Source organism: Ascaphus truei, chromosome 3 (genome assembly GCF_040206685.1).
Source record: "Ascaphus truei isolate aAscTru1 chromosome 3, aAscTru1.hap1, whole genome shotgun sequence".
Classification (NCBI taxonomy): domain Eukaryota; kingdom Metazoa; phylum Chordata; class Amphibia; order Anura; family Ascaphidae; genus Ascaphus; species Ascaphus truei.
The window spans coordinates 243,922,133-243,945,420 of NC_134485.1; the positions used below are offsets into that span (position 1 = coordinate 243,922,133).

At 41.8% G+C, this 23,288-nt stretch overlaps 1 protein-coding gene across 3 annotated transcripts in view; it reads left to right on the forward strand.

Annotated features, from left to right (window-relative positions):
* The window catches only part of FSIP2 (fibrous sheath interacting protein 2), a 225,397-nt gene that overhangs the window by 58,597 nt on the left and 143,512 nt on the right, over positions 1-23,288 (forward strand). For all 3 annotated transcript variants that reach the window (XR_012799882.1, XM_075590485.1, XM_075590484.1), the window contains exon 6: positions 19,034-19,175. Coding sequence is in view for 2 of the 3 variants with exons in the window: in XM_075590485.1 (XP_075446600.1) it covers positions 19,034-19,175 (142 nt within the window). In the remaining variant the exon portion in view is untranslated. The remainder of the gene's footprint in view (positions 1-19,033; positions 19,176-23,288) is intronic.

Consider the following 23,288-nt stretch of genomic DNA (forward strand, 5'->3'; position numbering starts at 1 on the left):
TCCTGATGAAAAGGAACAGGCACAATAAAGCCTATTATAATTTCACATTATAAAGCCTCCTAATTGTGTACCTCTGTGAACGTCCGTCTACAGGGGCAATATGATCGATCCCCTGGAAGGTTAACATGCTTGTGTCTCCAGCATGTACTTCACGTTTGGCAACCTTCAAGACACAAGCCAAAGAAATGAAGGATAATTTTCTAGCACGTGGGTACTCAAATGCTCAACTGAAGCTAGCCTATCACCGAGCAGTAACTACACCAAGAACAGACCTCCTCAAAGACAAACAAAAATCAGATGGCAACAAAGAAATCAGATGTATCAGTACATTCAATGGACAGTGGAGAGACATCAACTATATATTGAATAAACACTGGCACATACTCACCTGTGATGATGATCATAAAATGGTCCTAAAAAACAAACCATCAGTTGTCTGGAGACGTTCCAAAAATATGCGGGATCATCTTGTGCATAGTCACTTCACGAGAAATAAAAACAAAAGAACCTGGCTCACAATGAGAGGCTTCTTTAAATGCCATCATTGCAAAGCCTGTGAGTTTATGAAGGAGAGTCAAACGTTCACAAATTCGCAAAAAACTAAGACGTTCCAGATAAAAGACTTCATTAACTGTAAAAGCACAGGAGTAATTTATTTGATCACTTTCTCCTGCGGCATGAGATATGTTGGAAAAACTAAACGCGAACTCAGAAGAAGAGTACTAGAACATCTTGGCTCTATCAGAAACGCTCTTGATACCCAAGTCTCCAGACATGTACGTGAAGTACATGCTGGAGACACAAGCATGTTAACCTTCCAGGGGATCGATCATATTGCCCCCAACATACGTAAAGGTAATTGGGACCAAAAATTGCTACAGTGTGAAGCCAGATGGATATATACATTACACACTCAATATCCATCTGGCTTAAATGAAGGATTTGTGTACACTCCCTTTTTAGGATTATAGTTTATCAGTGTACTATGCCATTAACATCCTTTATACAGTCGCGGCCGCCTTCACTCTAAAGCGGCTTTCTCCCCGGGTTTTTTTAAAAGCGGCGGCGCGTGGCTTTTTTTTTTTAGTTTTCCCGGCCGCGGGCGCTTTCAATGATAAACAAAAAAAAAGCCCTGCATTTATCCCGGCAAGCTTTAGAATAAAGCTGGCCAGGACAGTACGTAACATTGGGATCTCTGCTATGCCTGCATCACACTATGTGAACACGAATAAACAGATCAAGTTCTAAATGTGTGACTAACAGCTACATTTATACATCTGCATTGCTACATGCAGTACCTATACGCCACCACCACCACATCGTGCTACCACTAGCGTCTTTCGGTTGCTACGGCAACGTACACGTATAAAGGGGCCGACTGAGACGCGTCAATGCCCACCCCGGAAGAAGTCGCGCTAAGCGACGAAACGTACGTCGGATCAAAGCCGACATGGTGCTATATTTATTATTATTAAAATACCTTTAGTTTATACATCTTATCTAATGGCTGTGTATACCAAGGGGAATTTCCCGATTGAATCTCTGCAAGCATGTACCAACACACTAGATAGTGTGTTCTCTGTATCTCCATACACCAGTTTTATACGATAACACATAGCTACTTACTTTACCACGTAACTCCTCTGTACCTGTTCGGGATCCCCGAGCAGGGAGGTGCTGTGACGCGGTGTGTCTGGCAGCTGACGCCGGGCGATGCACCGAGGGACTTCAGCGATCCCGCGAGTGCTCGACATGTACCTGTGGTGAAAAATCTACAAAAATTAATATAGTAGTATTAAACTTATGCCACGCAACATCGTGGCTTCACTACTATGTTACAGCTTTAAATATCTATGTTGATAACCAACTCACGTATTGCACAGCACCCAAGGTACTACTAGAGAGGGCTGCATATGACATATCCAGTCAGTCACGTGACTCTATTGGGTATTCATACTAAAATATACATTTGAACATCTAGTAGTATTTAACAAATGATGCACAACAGAAGCTACTTACTCATTTGCTGTAAATTTACTAATGACATTTGCAGCACTCATAGAACTGCTATTAAAGGGTTATATACAATACATTGAGTATATCACGTGATTCTGTAAGAATTGTTGAGCTTGATTGCCGAAAACTACACACGGCAATAACCAAAACACTGCACTGGCATCATGATAAAGTGAGGGACAACTTTCTAATGTATGCACTCGATATTGTGCTGGATATGGTCTTCATACATATGTGGATGATACCAACACAAGTACCTGGTATAGGACTAAACAATATATATAGACTAGGAGATTAGACCAACAGAAACGTACTACCAATATCAGTATAGCCTTCTCAGAGTCACTATGATATACATTACCTATTTCTTTCTGCAGTAGAACATCTCCTCTTGTACACTTTGGGACCATAAATTGATATATTAATATCTCTCCCCCACAATTCCTTCGAGAGGATCCATTCTATGATTATCAGTACACTATTCTACTGAGTAGGTATTCACCGCATTTGTGTGGTTTATACCTCCAGGCCCTTTTTTGAACTAAATATACCATACGAAGGCTACTTTTGGCACACTGCAGCAGAAGCATTTACTAATTATACTAAGATCTGAGTGGTTATTTACACCAATATACAGGCATACCCCGGTTTAAGGACACTCGCTTTAAGTACACTCGCGAGTAAGTACACAGCGCCCAATAGGCAAATGGCAGCTCGCGCATGCGCCTGTCAACACGTCCTGAACAGTAATACCGGCTCCCTACCTGTACCGTAGCTGTGCGCAAGCGGGGAGACTATAGAGACTGTTACAAATGTGTTATTTACATCAGTTATGCACGTATATGATGATCGCTGTACAGTAAATGCGTCACGACGAGCTCACCACAAACGAGGCGGGACCGCGGTGCTGAGGTGGGATAGGTTATAACGCCACCCACAGCCACGAGGGCACGTCTTGAGAGTAGAGTGGTCTGGGAGTCCGAGTCGGGGCAGGAGAGGTACGGATGGTAGAGGGTGCTGTTCGCCAAGTCCGGGGTTAGAGAGAGGGACGTAAACGTTTGCCAGGTTCGGGGTGCCAGAGGTGTGGAGAGTCGTATTGCCATATGCCAAGTTCGGGATGCCAGAGGTACGGATAGTCGTAGAGGAAGCCGGTTCGTTACACGAGGAAGACTGCAAAACAAGACAGGACAAGACATGACTAGGGAGGCAGAGAGTGATGAGAACAACTGGTTCTATGCTCAGCCGACGAGTTAGTGAAACTGTAAGGTATATATGGGAGAGAGGACCCAATGGCAGCGCAGCAAGGTGGGGGGGTGTGGAAGGGACAGGCTACGGCAGGGATAGGTCCAGCATGAGTCCCAGGGGAGGAGCAATAAAGCCCAGTAGTAAGGTTGTATTTAGTAGCAGCAATAGTTTGTGATACTGTGCCTTTAAGGGGCTGGTGTGCCTCCGTGTGGCCGCGCCTCCGTGTAGCAGCGCTTGCGGGCGCGTGACCGGGCATACCCGCAGGACCAACCCCTGAAGAGGAGCATTGGCGTGCGCGCGCCCACGTGGAGCTGCGATCGGCGTCTTGACGGAAGGCTGCCTGTGTGCCGCGGGAGGACCCGGCGGAGCTGCAGGTGAGTGGGGAGCACGCCGAGAGCGGCGTGACTCCCGGATCCTTACAATGCATCGATAAGTGGAAAAAGGTATTGCTTCACTTTAAGTACATTTTCGCTTTACGTTAATGTGGGGTATGCCTGTACACCTACATGCACAGCCTCTAGCTAGAGGTTTATATCTCTCACTTTAGAGATTTAGGATTTACCTTTTTATCTATATTTCTATGAATAAACATTATTTTAACTGTTTGTCATTAGTCACACATCTAGACCATGATATAATCAAACTCTGGTCTGCGGTACACTGTCATTTGGGACCTTTTGGTGTACTCCTATACAGTACACTTTATTTGATATACATTTTGATATCAACCAGAGAAATGCAGAGAATACACATGGCAAAGATAGAAAATATAATTATCTTTGACCACGCACCAATTTGGATCAGTCTAAAACTATATAATCCCAAAGATATATCTCATAATTAGTGCATGCCCGCACACCTTGCTAATTCAAACAAGTTTAAAGACTACTTAAGAAATTAGTGGTTCAATTTTGTAAGGAATAATTAACAACACAACATAGAACTGCAATTATACTGGGACACCTCTAAGGCAGTATTCAGGGGGCACATAATAGCATATAATGCCAAGAAAAACTAAATTCTGAACAATAAGTTAAACAGCCAAAACTCTCACTTGGCAAAATCCCACTAAGCAAACAATACAACAGAAAGAAAAAAAAACTCTACTTAGACACGAAAGAGATATATTATACTGTACCCTGCTTACTGAAAGAGCGCAAACAATTGGTATTCCAGAAGAATAAATATTTTAGATGGGACAATATACATGGAAGACTTTTGGCAAATTTAACAAAAGATGTTAAAATAGCCAACCAAATAGTATCTATCTGTACTGCAGAAGGAAACAAAACAATACAAGCAATAAAAATGTGCGAGACATTTCTAAACTATTAAAAAGATTTATATACAACAATCCCAGATGAGGTAGATATAGGAGAAAATGTTATAGAAGAGGCCAACCTCCCCCAACTTCCCACAGCTAACAAAAAAGCCTTAAACAAACACATAACAAGCCTAGAAGTACAAAACACCATCAAAACACTAAAACATGGCAAATCACCAGGACCGGACTGACTGGGTGCAGAATATTATAAGATACTTAACCCAAAAATAGCAGTACCGCTAAAGAACCTCTTCAACCATATTATAGAGACACAGGAGATGCCACAAGATTTTAACAGAGGAAAAATAATTATCCTTCCAAAGCCAGGAAGAGACCCAGAACAGCCGTCGCCCTTTAGGCCCATCTCTTTATTAAACAAAGATTTTAAAATTCTCACAAAAATATATGCAAAGAGACTTAAAAATATTCTTCCAGACCTAACAGCACCAGAGCAAATGGGTTTTGTCACAGGACAACAATCCGTTTCCAGTATAAGATTAGCCATTGCCACATTAATAACTGCAAAGCAAAACAAAGAGAAATATATAATAGTAAATTTAGATGCAGAAAAGGCCTTTGCTAAGGTAACATGGCCACTCATAATTAGATTACTAAAGGCACAATATTTTGGTGAACACTTCATAGCTTTAATAAAAACCCTTTATGACAAACCTACAGCCTTTATAATGGCTAATATGCTGAACTCTGAATCTTTTACATTACAACAAGGTACCCGACAAGGATGCCCGTTATCCCCAATATTATTTGATTTGACACTAGAACCTTTACTGAGACATCTTAAAGAAATGGACAAATTTAAAGGTACGCACATAGGAAACCAATAATTGAAAATAGCACCCTTTGCAGATGATATGCTGCTCTTTATTTGAAATCCAATAGAGGCTATGCCAGCTATAATAGAAAAAAACAGATGTTTAGTAGAGCAGGGGGTGCGCAAACTGTGGGGTGCAGGATTTTTCTGGGGGACGCGCGGCCTCTGCAACCTCAACTTGCCGGGTCTCAGCCGGCTTCTGGTCACGTCTCCATGACAACGCGGCGGTAAATGATGCCACGGGGTCATGTGACGTGTCGTCATGGTAATGTGCGTCAAATGACTGCGTGGTCACGTGACGTCACTGGAGAGGGGGGCGCGAGCACTGGGGCCGGCACACGGGAGTGCAGCAAAAAAACTTTGCGCACCCCTTTTAATAGAATATCAGGACTGACAATAAATTATGAAAAAATCAGAGGCACTAGCACTCACAGATAAGAAAGAAATAGGATGGAAGGGACCCTTCCCTTTTTAATGGGCCGAAAGGCATATAAACTTCTTGGGTATTCTCCTTCCCAGCAATATATAAAAAAATGTACGCAATAAATATTAAACCATTAATGGAAACAGTAATGTAGTCATTACAAAGATGGCACAATCTAAATATTTCATTACTGGGCAGATGCTATCTAGTAAAGATGACCATCTTCCCCAAAATTCTTTGTCTTGCAAATGTTGCCAATATTAACGAAAGAGAAAGATTTTTCAAAATTAAATAATGCGTTCCAACTCTTAATATGAGAAACAAGAAACCCAGAATAAGTAGGGCGAAGTTGCAACAACATAAAGGGAATGGGGGGATCAACCTACCCACACTCCAAATTATACAATACTGCGGCATTCCTAAAACACGCAGTTGATTGGATCAACCACACAAACCAATTTACAATTAGGGCAATAGAACAACTAGAACAACAGATGAGTCCGGATATAAATCTAAAATACCTACTAAACATGGCACCTAAAGATGTCCCAGTAAATATAAAAGACAACCCATTGCTCTTCAGCACCTACAGGGCATGGTATAGAGCTCATAAAACATTAAATATTTGCTGGGATAAATCTTTAAACATACCGTTTACAAAAACAAACAATTCCAGGCAGGGAAAGCAAAGTACCCATTCATTGACTGGGAGAGAAGAGGTTTCCTTGAGATAAGACAGCTGCTACATACACTAGACCAGTCCATACACACATTCCAATAATTTAAAGAAAAATATGGGGTATCTAACTCACATTTTTTTGCATATATGCAAGCCAGACATTACACAAGGGAGGTAATCGATGATTTAACATTAGTGGAGAGGGACAATCCATTAGAGAGAGTCCTACAGGCAACACACCCCGGAAAAATCTCCATATCAAATATCCAAACCTGTCTTAGAAAAACACAAAAATACGACAGTAACAGCAGGAATAGGAGCGTGGATGACAGCTTGCCCAAACGTAAGTATGGAAGATACAGTGTCATGCAGTAATTTGAGATCACTTAAACTTCTCCCTTCATCTACATACCAAGAGATGCACTACAATATCTTACACAGGACATACACAACCCCCAAATTTAGAGAAAGGGCTAAACTAGCTCCAAATAGCAACTGTACCAAGTGTGCAGCACCGGAGGCGGATTTGTTGCACTGTCTATGGAGCTGCCTTGTGATCCATACGGTTTGGACACAGGTGGCAGATTTTATCAAAAACTCACTACACATAAAGATCCATCTGACCAAATAATACACGATCTTCAACTACATAGACATAGCAAACGGAGTGGGCGAAGAGGCAACAGAGACAAAGGGCCTCATGCAGTAAGCGTTCATAAGCCACTTATCGGCCAAAATGCGTACTCCGATTCAGTAAGCGTCGATAAGTGGGCGATAAATGCCTGAATCGCCAAAAAAACATTTGAACAAAACCAAATCGCCACTTATCGACGCTTTTCTGAATGTTCATAAACTCACGCAATTCTAGTAGCAGCGAGTAGGTTATTGACGCTCTAAAATGGCGATTTTCTCCCCAAATCCAAATGCCAGGAAAAGTTAGCAAGTTGGTGAGGAGAAGCTGACGACGAGTGGCGATACAGGACTTAGAAAAAATTAGGCCTTTCCCCTGCATCAGATTGATGCCGGAGTCTCCGGAGTTGATAACCATTAATATCAGCACCGGAATCCGATGCAGGAAAAATGCATTTGCAGCCCACTTCATTACCTTAGCGGCTAACCGCTAAGGCAATGAAGAGGTTAACCACCCGTGCCAGGCTTATTGTGGGTAGTGGTGGTGGGTGAAGGGGGTATTTGGCCCTTAGTGGGTGTTTAGGCCTTGCGGGGGGGTTGCGGGTGGACTTAACCCCTTCATTACCTTAGCAGTTAATACCGTTACGGTAATGAAGGGGTTAATCCCACCCGCAAGACCTAAACGCCCATCCTTGGGGCTAATACACCCTTCGCCCACCCCCGCTACCCACAATAAAAACAATACACACACAACAGCCCCAATACCCACCTCCTAGGCCCCATTAAACATTGCAATATTTAATAAACACCAATACACCCCCCCCTCGTGCCGCCCCATACTGTAAAACCTTGATTTATTTTTTAACTTACAGAATTCATACCCCAGACCGACGGGGGTCCCCGATGGACCCGACGGGTGTCCACAGGCCGAACAGTGCACCCGGTGGGGGGGGGGGGGGCGGCATGGGTGTCTGGCGGCCTCCGGGTGGTCCCCGCTAGGCTCCGTGGGCACTCATTGAAAATTTACAGTAAATACATATTGCACATATTGTAAATACATATTGCACTTACCTTTTCCAGGCACCAACGATGAAGACCGTCTTCATCCTCATCCTGCCCATGTTCCCCTCCGGTGCTTCAAAAAATACACAAGAATAAAAAGAGCAAATGTAATGTTCCCTAACCCCTTAATCACCTTAGCGGTCATTAACTGCTATAGTCATTAAGGGGTTAACCCACCCTCACCCACAACTCGGGAGGCCTAAACACCCTCCCCCCCTACCCACCCCGTGAGGCTTAACCACCCTCACCCAATACCCACCGGGAGGCCTACCCACCCTGGCTTGTGGTCAATACCCCCTTCCCCTACCCCCGCTACCCACAATAAACATCACTATATTTAATAAACAATACATAACCCACCCACCCCCTGTGCCCCACCATAAATACATGATTTATTCTTTTACATACATGGTTAATACCCCAGGCCCACGGGAGTCCCCGGTGGTCCTGGCGGGTGTCCGCGGGCCCCACAGTGTACCAGTACTCCAGGGTCTGGTGGCCTACGGGTGGTCCCCATAAGGCACCGTGGGCATCCAGGTGGTCCCTGCGGGTCACTGTGGGCCCCAAATGGGGTCTCAACGGGTGGGCCTGTGGGTGTCTGGGTGTCCCCGGGTCAGCCCCACAGGTGTCTGAGGGTACCCACAGGGTACCCACAGTGGTTCCCACAGGGGTCTGGGGCCCTCGTGGTCCTTATGGGTCCAGGGGGCCCCCACAGCTGTGGGGCCCCGGTTCTTCCCAGCAGGTGTCCCCTGTGGGTCCGCAGCCTGGTACCCGTGGGCATCCGTGGGATCCTCAGGTGGTCTCCAGAGGTCCCCGCAGACCTAAGGAACCAACCTTGTATGTAAAAAAAATAAACCTGTCATATACATTTAAATAAATAAATACCCCCTCCCCCCCCAAACACATACAGTGTTATCCAGATATGGATAATAGATTATTTGCCCAATATTAAACACATAAAACAGCATCAATAAAGTAAATAATTAGAGTTCTACTTACCCCCTGGCAATGTGATGGGCGTCCGGTCATCAAACGGCCTCCGTTGGCAAAAAAATACATAGCAAATACTTTCAAATGCCAGTTAACCCCTTAATCACCTTAGCGGTTAATAACCGCAAAAGTAATTAAGGGGTTAACCCCGCCTTCACCAATACCAACCCTTCACCCATTCATTTGTACAGTGGGTATTTACTTACCGTTAGATGGCCCACTCACCAACTCCCGGGGGAACCGCATGCTCTCGAACCAACAATCCACAGGTAACCATAAAATAAAAAACATTACAATCCAAGTGTGTCTTCTTTCTTCTATTTGTAATCCATACCGTCACGGGGGTCTTCACCCATGAGGTGGTCCCTAATAGAGTACAGGGTATTTAAGACCCATATCAGACATTGAACACTTTTACAGAACCTGAGGAAGCTTGGATTCAAGCGAAACGCGTTCTATTCACCGTCGGACTGTTGGACCTCTGAGGCCACCGTAGGAGGGACGCAGAGCCTGCGTTCCAAGTGCCGCCCGGACGCGGAAGTGGCGCGTGTAAGAACTGAACGCCACGAACTTTGTCATTTGAGCCTGGAGGTTTTCAATTTTAATTTTCATGTAGTTTGTTATGTGTATTAAACAAGGAGCTTATATTTTCTTACTCCCACTGTGACTGAGTCATACTTTGGTGACACTTTCGACCAACCCAAAAAAAGAAGGATCTGCACTGGATGAGATGTATTGAATCGGAGGATTCATTGATGTGGCTGTAATCACAAGGGCCCGTGTGAGTATTACTTTATATACTTTACCCCATATCCCTGCCTTATGTAACATCAGGGGACACCCTGTGTGCGGCATTTACTGCGGTGAGTTAACCCCTATGCTGCAACCGAGTGGAGAGTCAATCCGGCTAGTCTATCAGCCGGGCTGTACTTTAACCTCAGACGTTGTTTACATGAACTGCATTCTCCCTATCTCCACTCTCCCTGTCCTTGTGAGGTGAGTTTTGACTGAAACTAGAGGAAGGTGATTCATTAAAAGGAACCTAACTACTACGATCACGCCGGTAAGGAGAAGGTTGACCCTGTGACCTGTGCAAAAATATATATCAATGGCGCTCTGCACTAACAAATTGTAACATATAATAATAGTAATATAAATATACAACCAGTGGCGTGGATGTTTCTCCAGGAATGGATATTCCACATGTGATGAACGAACATGTAAGGAAAAAATCATAACATAGTGTAATACTGTTAGGCATACATACAAACATATAACATAAGACGGACGCTGGGAACAACAGATGACCAATTACAAACACATTTAATAAAGCATTAAAAATACATAAAATACATAAAAATGAAAACTGTAGGACACTCCAACTCAGGTGGGGGTACCTGCTTACCGAATGTAAAAAGGTATCAAGCAGTGGATATATTAGAGTATCCCCTCTATGGATGGCTGCTGCTGCACCGCACTGCTGGGCTCACCCGTATTTCTCCACCGTAGATGTGACTGGCTCACTCTGTTAGTGTCATCCGCCTCTGTACGCCGTGGACACGCAAGAATCTCGTGTCTGCCAGGGAATGGTAGTTCCTTCCTGCTCGGCTACTGGAAGCGCGCCAAACGGAGCTGATGTGTATGCGGATGGATATCCGCCCGATTTCGGCAGTCAGCGGGCATCGGTTTAGCCAGTTCCAAGGGGGACAGGATTCACCACCGAGTCTGGAGGACCTCTCAGGAACACCCTACGCGTTTCGAAAGGCTTGCTTTCTTCCTCAGGGGTAAACGTGATATGAAAAAATAGTCCCTGTATGTCCCGATCTATATAGTCCCGTATTAAAGGTGCAGTACATCAGATTGACCTTGCTCATGCGCAGATGTGTACTTAGGGACTCCCAGCGTCTCAGACAAAAACATATACAAGAAAAACAAACATAAAATATAAGATAACAAATAATGCACATCGATTTTACATTACTCATATAAAATAAATAATAAATTTATATAAAATATCACAAATGTTACATATAAAATTAATAATAAATTTATACTGTCCAAAATTTTAGATATTGACAATTAATCATAAAAGATATGTAGCCTAATGTCAGAATCCTTATTGATGATACTTCCTGAACCCTATAAAAGAAGTATGCTGAGCAGATTTCGAAATAACCTCAATAGTGGATAATGTAAATAATGAAAAGAACTCTGTTCCTATATATTGAGTGAATAGTGTGATAGTGCTATGTGAATGAAAAAGTGTGTATCCATATAGTAGGTATTGGATTGTGATGATGCTGTGTGAATATAGAAGTGAATATGACGTGTGTATATGTGATATGTATTTAGTAATAAGATCATAATAAAGTGTGTCAAATGTTAAAGTATGATATAAGAAACCATTATGCAAAAGTGACCAAGTGCATAATTTAAATGTAGTGCATATAATTGTGTACTGTGATGATATATCCGGCTAATACAATATTGATTTCATAATGAGACCAATCATAAAACTAATTTATAAACATGACTGATACGTGCTAGTCAAAAAAAAAAATATATATATATGTAGTGAAAATATCAAGTGATGATTATTAAACTAGGCCAAGTACTGTGCCAAAGTCCTGTATAATGGAAAGTGAATAATCTGTTTTTAGATGGATGCTTTATCTGTCCAGAAGGAAAGGTTTCAGGTCAAATTCAATGTTGAGCCCGAAAGGGGTGAGTGTTTTCAGTTCGTAAATCCAAAAGGATTCTCTTTTACCTAGTGCCCCTCCCTTGTTTCCCCCGCGCCAATTTGTCGTGACAGCCTCTATCGCTACACATTTTAAACCCTTAGGGTCTTTGTCATGCACTTGGAGGAAGTGGCTCGATACGCTATGTGTATCTAGGCCTCTTTTTATGTTGTAAATATGTTCATAGAGCCGACGTTTAATCGGTCTAGTGGTCATACCCACATACTGCAGACCGCAAGGACATTCAAGGAGATAAATAATATTTGTGCTTCTACATGTAATGTGTTGTTGTATGATATATTGTTTAGAAGTGTTAGTGGGTGTGAATGTGGTTTGTTTGGAGCTGAATCTACATGCTGTGCATGTATTACATGTATAATACCCTTTTGTAACTTGTTTGTTTGTATTTGTTTGCAATCGACTATTAAATCTGAGTGGACAGCTAGGGGCCAACCTTTGGCCTATGTTTGGTGCTTTAGTGAATATTATTTTAGGTTTAAGTGGAAGTATTTCAGATAAGTCAGGGTCTTTTCTCAGGATTGGCCAATATTTTTGAATAAAAAATATTGGCCAATCCTGAGAAAAGACCCTGACTTATCTGAAATACTTCCACTTAAACCTAAAATAATATTCACTAAAGCACCAAACATAGGCCAAAGGTTGGCCCCTAGCTGTCCACTCAGATTTAATAGTCGATTGCAAACAAATACAAACAAACAAGTTACAAAAGGGTATTATACATGTAATACATGCACAGCATGTAGATTCAGCTCCAAACAAACCACATTCACATCCACTAACACTTCTAAACAATATATCATACAACAACACATTACATGTAGAAGCACAAATATTATTTATCTCCTTGAATGTCCTTGCGGTCTGCAGTATGTGGGTATGACCACTAGACCGATTAAACGTCGGCTCTATGAACATATTTACAACATAAAAAGAGGCCTAGATACACATAGCGTATCGAGCCACTTCCTCCAAGTGCATGACAAAGACCCTAAGGGTTTAAAATGTGTAGCGATAGAGGCTGTCACGACAAATTGGCGCGGGGGAAACAAGGGAGGGGCACTAGGTAAAAGAGAATCCTTTTGGATTTACGAACTGAAAACACTCACCCCTTTCGGGCTCAACATTGAATTTGACCTGAAACCTTTCCTTCTGGACAGATAAAGCATCCATCTAAAAACAGATTATTCACTTTCCATTATACAGGACTTTGGCACAGTACTTGGCCTAGTTTAATAATCATCACTTGATATTTTCACTACATATATATATATATATATATATTTTTTGACTAGCACGTATCAGTCATGTTTATAAATTAGTTTTATGATTGGTCTCATTATGAAATCAATATTGTATTAGCCGGATATATCATCACAGTACACAATTATATGCACTACATTTAAATTATGCACTTGGTCACTTTTGCATAATGGTTTCTTATATCATACTTTAACATTTGACACACTTTATTATGATCTTATTACTAAATACATATCACATATACACACGTCATATTCACTTCTATATTCACACAGCATCATCACAATCCAATACCTACTATATGGATACACACTTTTTCATTCACATAGCACTATCACACTATTCACTCAATATATAGGAACAGAGTTCTTTTCATTATTTACATTATCCACTATTGAGGTTATTTCGAAATCTGCTCAGCATACTTCGTTTATAGGGTTCAAGAAGTATCATCAATAAGGATTCTGACATTAGGCTACATATCTTTTATGATTAATTGTCAATATCTAAAATTTTGGACAGTATAAATGTATTATTAATTTTATATGTAACATTTGTGATATTTTATATTATTTATTTATTTATTTATAAAATATTTTACCAGGAAGTAATACATTGAGAGTTACCTCTCGTTTTCAAGTATGTCCTGGGCACAGAGTAAAACAAATAATACATGGTTACAAATACAGTTACATAAATGAACAAGGTATACATTTATATACAAGACATTGCATGCACAGTTAAAGAAAATATATATTATGAGCTTATGAAACAGTTACAGACCAGATTAAAGTGTGAGACAGCCTTAGATTTGAAAGAACGTAAGCTGGTGGTGGATATGAGAGTCTCTGGTAGGTTGTTCCAGTTTTGGGGTGCACGGAAGGAGAAGGAGGAACGTCCGGATACTTTGTTGAGTCTTGGGACCATGAATAGTCTTTTGGAGTCTGATCTCAGGTGATAGGTACTGCATGTGGTAGGGGTGAGGAGCTTGTTCAGGTAGCTGGGTAGCTTGCCCAGAAAGTATTTGAGGGTGAGACAGGAAAGGTGAACTTTGCGCCTAGACTCTAGTGATGACCAATCTAGTTCTTTGAGCATTTCGCAGTGATGTGTGTTGTAGTTGCATTGGAGAACAAAACGACAAATTGAATTGTAGAGGGTGTCAAGTTTGCTAAGGTGGGTTTGAGGAGCCGAGCCATATACTATGTCTCCATAGTCAATAATTGGCATTAGCATCTGCTGTGCAATACGCTTTCTGACCAGGAGACTTAGGGAGGATTTGTTCCTGTAAAGTACCCCTAGTTTGGCATAGGTCTTGGTTGTCAGGGTATCAATGTGCATCCCGAATGTTAAGTGGGAGTCAAACCATAAGCCCAGGTATTTAAAACTAGTGACAGGTGTTAGGGTGGTTTTAGCGTTGGTTCTAATCAGGAGCTCAGTCACTGGAAGCTTTACAAATTTAGTCTTGGTCCCAAATACCATTGTTACAGTCTTGTCAGTGTTTAAAAACAGTTTGTTTTGGGAAATCCAGTTTTCGAGTCTCAAAAAGTCAGACTGAAGTATGTGTTGAAGGTCAGAGAGGCTATGGCTGTGTGCATACAGGATTGTGTCATCTGCATACATGTGTATTGAGGCTTCCGTACAAGCTGTGGGAAGATCATTAATGAACACTGAGAAGAGTAGGGGCCCCAGAACAGAGCCTTGCGGGACACCACAGGTGATATCCAGGGGGTTGGAGTTAGAGCCTGAGATGGACACATGTTGGGATCTTCCTGATAGGTAGGACTGAAACCAGTTTAAAGCATGTTTCCCTATTCCAGAGCTCTGGAGTTTGTTAAGCAGGATAGCATGATCAACTGTGTCAAAAGCCTTTGCAAAATCTAGGAATACTGCACCAGTGAGTTGTCCCCGTTCCATTCCACACTGGATTTCATTGCAAACTTTTAGCAGGGTAGTTACGGTGGAGTGTTTGGGACGAAACCCAGACTGGAATTGGCTAGGGAAATTTGTCTTGGTGTAGAACTCGCTTAATTGGGAGTGGACACATTTTTCCATAACTTTGGATAGAATTGGGAGAAGTGAGATTGGCCTGTAGTTTGAGACAGTGTTTTTGTCCCCACTTTTGAAGATTGGGACAACTCTGGCAGTTTTCCAGGTCTTAGGGATATGGCCTGCAGACAGGATAGAGTTGACTATGGACGCAATTGGTTTGGCAATGGCTGGGGCACCAAGTCGTAGGAACCTAGGTTGTAGTAAGTCGGGTCCACATTGGCTGCTTAGTTTTAGTTTGAGGAGCGCTTGTGTAATCTCCTCTTCAGATACTGGGCTAAATTGAAAATTGTGGGCAGTGTTGGGAGGGGGTGGGACTATAGGGGTACTCCCAGGATGAGATTCAGGTTTGGGGTTTGTGCTGCGTTTCGCTAATAGGTTAGTGGCACACCTCACAAAGTAATCATTGAATGCATTTGCAATGTCAGTGGGGTTTGTCAGAGTAATATCCCCCTTAGTGATATTACTTGGTTGTTGATGGTTAGGAGGCTGGAATATATTGTTGATAACCTTCCAGAAATTAGCTGGGTTTGATGTATTCTGGAGGAGATTGTCAGAGTAATATTGTGCTTTTGCATGCCTTGTTTGCCTTGTGCACACGTTCCGCAGGCATCTGTAGTGATTGAGATCCTTGGTAGTGCCAGTTACTTTGTAGCTTTTCCACAAGGCATCCCTGAACTGGTAGAGTGCTATAAGGTCAGGTGTAACCCATGGAAGGTGGGCCCCCCGTACCCTTATTTTGCGTAGTGGAGCATGGGTATCGCAGAGTTTTAAGAACTCGGATTGGAAATAGTCGAGCGCAGAATCAGGGTCGGGAATTAAATCGATTCTGTGCCATGGGCAGTTGGTAAGGTCATCCAGAAACTGTTGTGGGTTAAAGTTTTTAAATGTTCTAGTGAGGAGAACTTTGGGGCTTGAATGGGGCGGTTTAATTTTCCTTACACAGTACACTATTGCATGGTCACTGAAAATGTCAGGAAGGATGCCAGAGGATTGGATTCTGCTGGGGTTTGAGGAGAGAATCCAGTCTAGCAAGGAATGGTTATGCGACTTCAGGTTTATTCGTGTGGGTTGGGAAATGAGTTGCGATAGGTTAAGTGACTTGAGTTGTATCTGGATTTTGTGGTTTTTAGGGTCAAGCCAATTGAAGTTGAAATCCCCAAGAACTAGCAGCTCACTCTTCTCATTCAGAGAGGAAATGGAGGCAAGAAATTGGGTGATATCAGTCAAGGATTGTAGAAGGGCTTTAGGGGGGCGGTAGATGCCAGCAAGCAAGATGGGCTTAGAAAAGGGGAGGCAGATTTTGCCAACTAGAGTTTCAAAAGAGGGTGGACTTGGTGGGCAATGTAGCAGTGTAAATTGTAAGGTGTCTGCAATATAAAATTAATTTAAATATAAATTTATTATTTATTTTATATGAGTAATGTAAAATCGATGTGCATTATTTGTTATCTTATATTTTATGTTTGTTTTTCTTTATATGTTTTTGTCTGAGACGCTGGGAGTCCCTAAGTACACATCTGCGCATGAGCAAGGTCAATCTGATGTACTGCACCTTTAATACGGGACTATATAGATCGGGACATACAGGGACTATTTTTTCATATCACGTTTACCCCTGAGGAAGAAAGCAAGCCTTTCGAAACGCGTAGGGTGTTCCTGAGAGGTCCTCCAGACTCGGTGGTGAATCCTGTCCCCCTTGGAACTGGCTAAACCGATGCCCGCTGACTGCCGAAATCGGGCGGATATCCATCCGCATACACATCAGCTCCGTTTGGCGCGCTTCCAGTAGCCGAGCAGGAAGGAACTACCATTCCCTGGCAGACACGAGATTCTTGCGTGTCCACGGCGTACAGAGGCGGATGACACTAACAGAGTGAGCCAGTCACATCTACGGTGGAGAAATACGGGTGAGCCCAGCAGTGCGGTGCAGCAGCAGCCATCCATAGAGGGGATACTCTAATATATCCACTGCTTGATACCTTTTTACATTCGGTAAGCAGGTACCCCCACCTGAGTTGGAGTGTCCTACAGTTTTCATTTTTATGTATTTTATGTATTTTTAATGCTTTATTAAATGTGTTTGTAATTGGTCATCTGTTGTTCCCAGCGTCCGTCTTATGTTATATGTTTGTATGTATGCCTAACAGTATTACACTATGTTATGATTTTTTCCTTACATGTTCGTTCATCACATGTGGAATATCCATTCCTGGAGAAACATCCACGCCACTGGTTGTATATTTATATTACTATTATTATATGTTACAATTTGTTAGTGCAGAGCGCCATTGATATATATTTTTGCACAGATCTACACCTGACTGGGGTTCAGGGATATATCACAGGCTGCCTGCACAATAGGATATAGCGCTACCTATCTGTTTTTTACACCGTGACCTGAGACGAATTGAAGACCCTAGAGGTACGTTTCGGGCTGAGGAAGAGCGACTCTCCCCAGACACCAGGACGGGAATCAAGACCCCCTGATGCGCATGTACTCCCATAAGCCCGTGTGAGTATCTATATTGATTATTACTTTTATTACACATCAACACCATCCCCGTTTCAAGTTTCTCCCATGTGCATTGACTGTGGTTCGGGCTGAACCCTTGTGCACTGGAGTGAAGCCTTATCAGTCTGGCTGTACTTTAAACCAGCCCACCTCATTCTACATACAATTTACTATTCATTCATCCGCGCTCCCCTTGTCTTTGTGTCTTTGTTTTTCTTCAATACAAGCATTATTAATTCTGAGCAGCAAGCATAGTTATTAGCGATCGCAGTTACGGGGCAACTCTTGCAAGTATGTCTGTTTCCCCGGTTGCATTACCAAAAGTCTGGCATTAATATAAATAAACCTCTTGGAACCAACTACTGACACTGGGCTTTTAAGAAGTGCCTCAGTGCTGTATATGTATGCAGACTTATTTAAGAGTATAATACTACTCATGTCACCTAGATCCTAGACTAATTTGGATCATTCTGACACTACGCTGAAGCAGAGTTTCTGTGACTCCGGGTTTTGTAAATTGTATTAAGTACAGTCAATCTACTATACTTCACTGTCTAGCACTGTGAATAATAATTCACTACCTTCTACTACTCCATATTTAGAGTGTTAGATAAGCAGAATTAAACCAACAGTGTCTTCATTGGTTATGCAGCTTGTACAGCCAGTAGCAATTGGTATCAATTATCTAAACACTCTGTTGCTACTGTGCAGACCACAACACTTACAGACCAATTATCCTGTATGTGTGGTCTATTACCATGAAGGTTTACAGCCTCTGTGTTACAAAGTACAGCACAGTATTCACTAACTATTAGGGTAGAGTGGTTGCAGTATTCTGCCTACATAATATGTGCACATCCAGTTCCTGCATCATCTTTAAGTCAGTAACTGGAATCTAGCGTGCTAATCGCCCTATGCCTAATATCCTCCCTCTAACTACACACAGAATCACTATATTGCGTGTTCAAGTGTAGCAGCACTCCGACCCACCACGGACTCTTTTAGATTCTGTATTTTACTTTTTGTTGTTTTTTCTGAGCACATTTATTTTAATAGTAACTAAATAAATGTAATTTTTATTTTTTGTCATATTTAACTTTAATTAGTGCAAATCGCTGTGCTTGCCCTTTTGTGCCCCTATTTCTGTACCATATTCCTGCGTGCACCCTGATTTATTTTCAACTTATTTATACATAAGCTAAGCAGTAGTCCCCTCTTCTAATTTATTTATTTTTCTATAATTGTTTTCAGATACTTAGACTTGCTGAATAGTGAACTAGAAAAAATAGAATGCCTAGCAGAAGAGAAACGGCGTCTTTGTCTGACAAAGCAAGAGAGAAGAGAAAATGAACACTGCAGGAAGAAAATCTTACTGCGGAAAAAAATGGAAGAGGTTAGATTAAAAAATATGACAACATTAAAAGAGTTTAAAAAAAATCATTATATTTAAATATTGATAAAAGTTGTGGACCACACTTAAAGTTTCAATAGATTAAACTTATATTTACATAGCAAAAGGTAGAGAACAAGTCCTCCAAAAATTGTGCTACTAAAACCTGGGGCAGGGTTAAAAACGAAGAGAACCAATTTTAATGGTTCCCTTTCAAAAATGCCAGTACAAATGTGTACATATACACACACACACACACACACACATATATATATTTGCATATTTGCTTTCCTGTGGAGGGTTTTTGTCACTTTTTTTACTCACCATAACTTAACTCAGTATTATGGTTTAGCCTATCCCATAGCCTCTCTTGCATTCCCAGTAAAATCAACCCCACACTGATGAGACCCATCAAGGTCGAAACAGCTGTCTGTGGGTGGTTTTCTGGGTATGCACCTTAACCCTGGCTGTGCTCAAAGCTGTGACCATGCAGCAAGCTTAAGCCTATAGGGAACCATGTTAAAAATGGTTATTGAGGCAAAAAGTGACACTGTGTGCTCATTTGCATGTCATTTCCCAGAATCCCTTGCTGCAGTGGAAGTGCTGTATGCTGGGTGATAATGGGGAAAGGCGGGGTTGCAGACCTGCCTAAGACATGCAGATGAGCATACAGCTATATTTGCATATATATATATATATATATATATATATATATACATATATATAGAGAGAGAGAGGAGAGAGGAGAGAGGAGAGAGAGAGAATCCGCAGCACTCACGAATAGAAAAAATATTTTTAATTATCAAAAGTCATCAGGCAGAGCTCGAGAAAAGACCAAGGGGTCTGAAATGTACGTCGCTCTGGAGTTTGTCTGACTGCCTGATGACTTGTTGATAATTAAAAACATTTTTTCTATTCGTGAGTGCTGCGGATTCTCTATTCCTGTATACTGCTGTAACTGGTTGGTGTTCCCTGTCCATCTGCAAGTACCCGGACTGTTGATAAGTATATTTTGGTCTTTATATATAGTGATTGTGTATATATAAATATATATTTTATATATATATATATACACACACACATTTTATTAAAGTAATATCAAATCTTAAATTCTAAAATATAATTAAACGGCATAGGAGCTGATTCTGTAACTTCCATTAGCTGAGATCTGTGCGATCTGCACCGATCACCCCATTGACTTGAATGGGGCTTTTCTGGGCAGATATCCTGGATCAGTGCTAATGAAGGTTACAGAATAAGCCCCATAGATTCCTTTATTGGGCACATTTTATGTCAGTCTAAGTGTTTAACCCTTTTGGTGCTGAGAATGTTTGTTCTCTCGACTGCTGAATATATTTTGATGCTAATAGTTTATAAACTGCAGTGATAAGATTGTTAATATAAACCAAAATATATTTATGCTTTTTTTGCCTCAGATTCTATACATTGTAATACTACCCATTGTTTATCATCTTGCCAACAAATCAAAAAAGTTAATTAATAAAAACAAGTGAATACAGTATGAGCTTGTGAAAGTTTTCTATTTCATGCTATGTGTACCCAGTCTATAAGTTATAATGTTCACAAAACTAACACAGAACATTTTAGAATAGTATAGAGGCATGGGAAACAGTGACACAAACAACTAACTGTAAAAAAATGTTATACCTTCCAGAATTCAGCATGGCATAAATAATTAATTTAATTTAATCTTGGCTCTTATTGCAGTGGGGTTCACCTACTGTATCTAAGCGGTAGATCCTCAGAATGTTGCTAATTTTTAAAGTTACTGTAAGAGACATGTGCAGAGGTACACTCAGGGAAACTGATTTGGGAGAAATTAAAACATGGCTTTATTTAGCCTGTCACTGTAAACCACAGTTTACAGTAATAAACACATACTGTATGTATAAAGAAACAAACAGCCTATCCCCGTGTAAGGGCTGACTCACTTCCCCAGTCCCTATCTGCAAGGCTAGGAGGAAAAGCCCCTTACAAGCCTATCCCCCCCAAAGTCAAAAGAAATACCTCAAAGCAGGTGGCCCTTCATGTATTGTATGTCTTTATTTATATAGCGCCAAAAGAGTACTCAGCGCTTCACAAAGAAAACAGTACAGGGAATTATAATAATACAATAAGTGCAGCAAAATTAGACAATAGGAAAGGAAATCCCTGCCCCGAAGAATTTACAATCTAAGGCCTCGGTCCCGCTGCGCTCGTTGGCGCGGGCGGCCACACGCGAGTTCCCCACCAGCAGGGGAATCCTCCCGAGCCGGTCCCGGTCCCCCCTGGCGGCACAGCGCACTACACGCTGTGGCGCGTTAGCCGCTATGTGACACAAGAAAATGGTGATCCCTAGCGTTGACGCGTCACGTGGTGTGGCTGTGAGCCAATGGGGAGGGGAGACTTCGGGAGGAGGAGAGGCTTCGGGGAGCGGGGAGGAGTGTGGAGTGACAGCAGCGTGAGTGCCTGTCTGTGTGTGTGTCTGAGTGCGTGCCTGTCTGTGTGTGTGTGTATGTGTCTGAGTGCGTGAGTGCCTGCCTCTGTCTGTGTGTGTGTGTGTGTGTATATGAGTGCCTGTGTGTGTGTGTGTGTGTGTGTATGAGTGCGTGAGTGCCTGCCTCTGTCTGTCTGTGTGTGTGTGTGTGTGTGTGTGTGTGTGTGTGTGTGTGTGTGTGTGAGTGCCTGTGTGTGTGTGTATGAGTGTGTGTGTGTGTGTGTGTTGCTTATCATCAGCAGCTCCAGCCCGAGTCCGTGGAGGGAGGGGGGGGGGAGAGTAGCGGGTCCCTCCGCTCAAGCTACGTCCCCCCTCCCTGTCAAACCTCCCACTCCCGCCCACCTCCCGCTCCCTACAGACCGCATATGGTAATGAGCACTTTACCTACCAACGCAGACTCTCACACCTCCATTACTGTTAACGTTATGCAGCTGTAAGTGCCTACTGAAAGCTGTTCTTATTCACTTCTACACCCTGAGGAGCATTGCATTATTTCTCAAAATAGCCTACATGGAACAGGGAAGGTATTAAGTGGTACCCATATGAATGGACTAAATGTAGGAATTAACCCTTTCATTATGTGTTATACTAATAGATATATGGTGAAATATATAATTTGCTGAAACACTGCAACAAAGTATTATTAATGGTTTTATTTTTTTTAAGGGATTAACTATAATATGTTGTTTCATCATAAAAAGTAAATGTTAGATATGTTTATTTGACCTACAATTGCATATATTTTTGATGGTATAAAGTATGAGTTTACCAGAATGAATCTACATATAGAGGCAGCCACTTCTATCTATTAGCAACCCAGAGCATGTACGGTAACAAAAGAGAATATATATAAAATGTTGATACGTTGGTACTACACCCCCAAAAGACTAAAGCAGATGTTCCCGGGGACCTTGGACAGATGCTGGAGGGGTTGTGGACAATTAAGAGATTTGGCACATATATGGTGTTATTGCCCAATAATGCGGGTGTATTGGAGGACAGTTTTGAAAATAATAAAAGATGTGACATATCAAAATTCCGTTAGACGCACCTCTGATGATCCTAGCTAAACCTACGGAAGATGTGAATCATTATACACAAAGATTGATTCTACATATTCTAACAGCAGCTAGATGCGTTGTAGCAGCGGCGTGGAAAAAGACACTCCCGCCCTCAAGAAGAGAGGTTATTAGAAGGGTCAATGATGTTCAATTAATGGAGAAACTTACCTCATTTCTGAATCACACCACTAGAAAGTATTATAGAGTCTGGGAGCCCTGGGATGCTGGATCGTGGTGTCCTCCAAGAGAAAGAGAGGATATGGGAGGGCTGAATGTAAAATATTGTGTTTACCAAATGTTGTATGACATGTAATGTGATTGTTGTTTGTAAGAAATTGGATCCAAAATGGTTGTTACCCCCCACCTCTTTTTATTTTTGTATCCTTCCCCTTCCAATTTTTATATGAAAAAATAATAAAAATATAAGCGTTAAAAAAAAATGTTTTACTTACCCCTGCCATGATGATTGCTGTCTTCCTCCTCCTCTTTGTCTTCACCAACATGGAATAAAGGGCTGATGCCCAAGCATTAAAATTCAAGTAACCCCTTAATTACTTT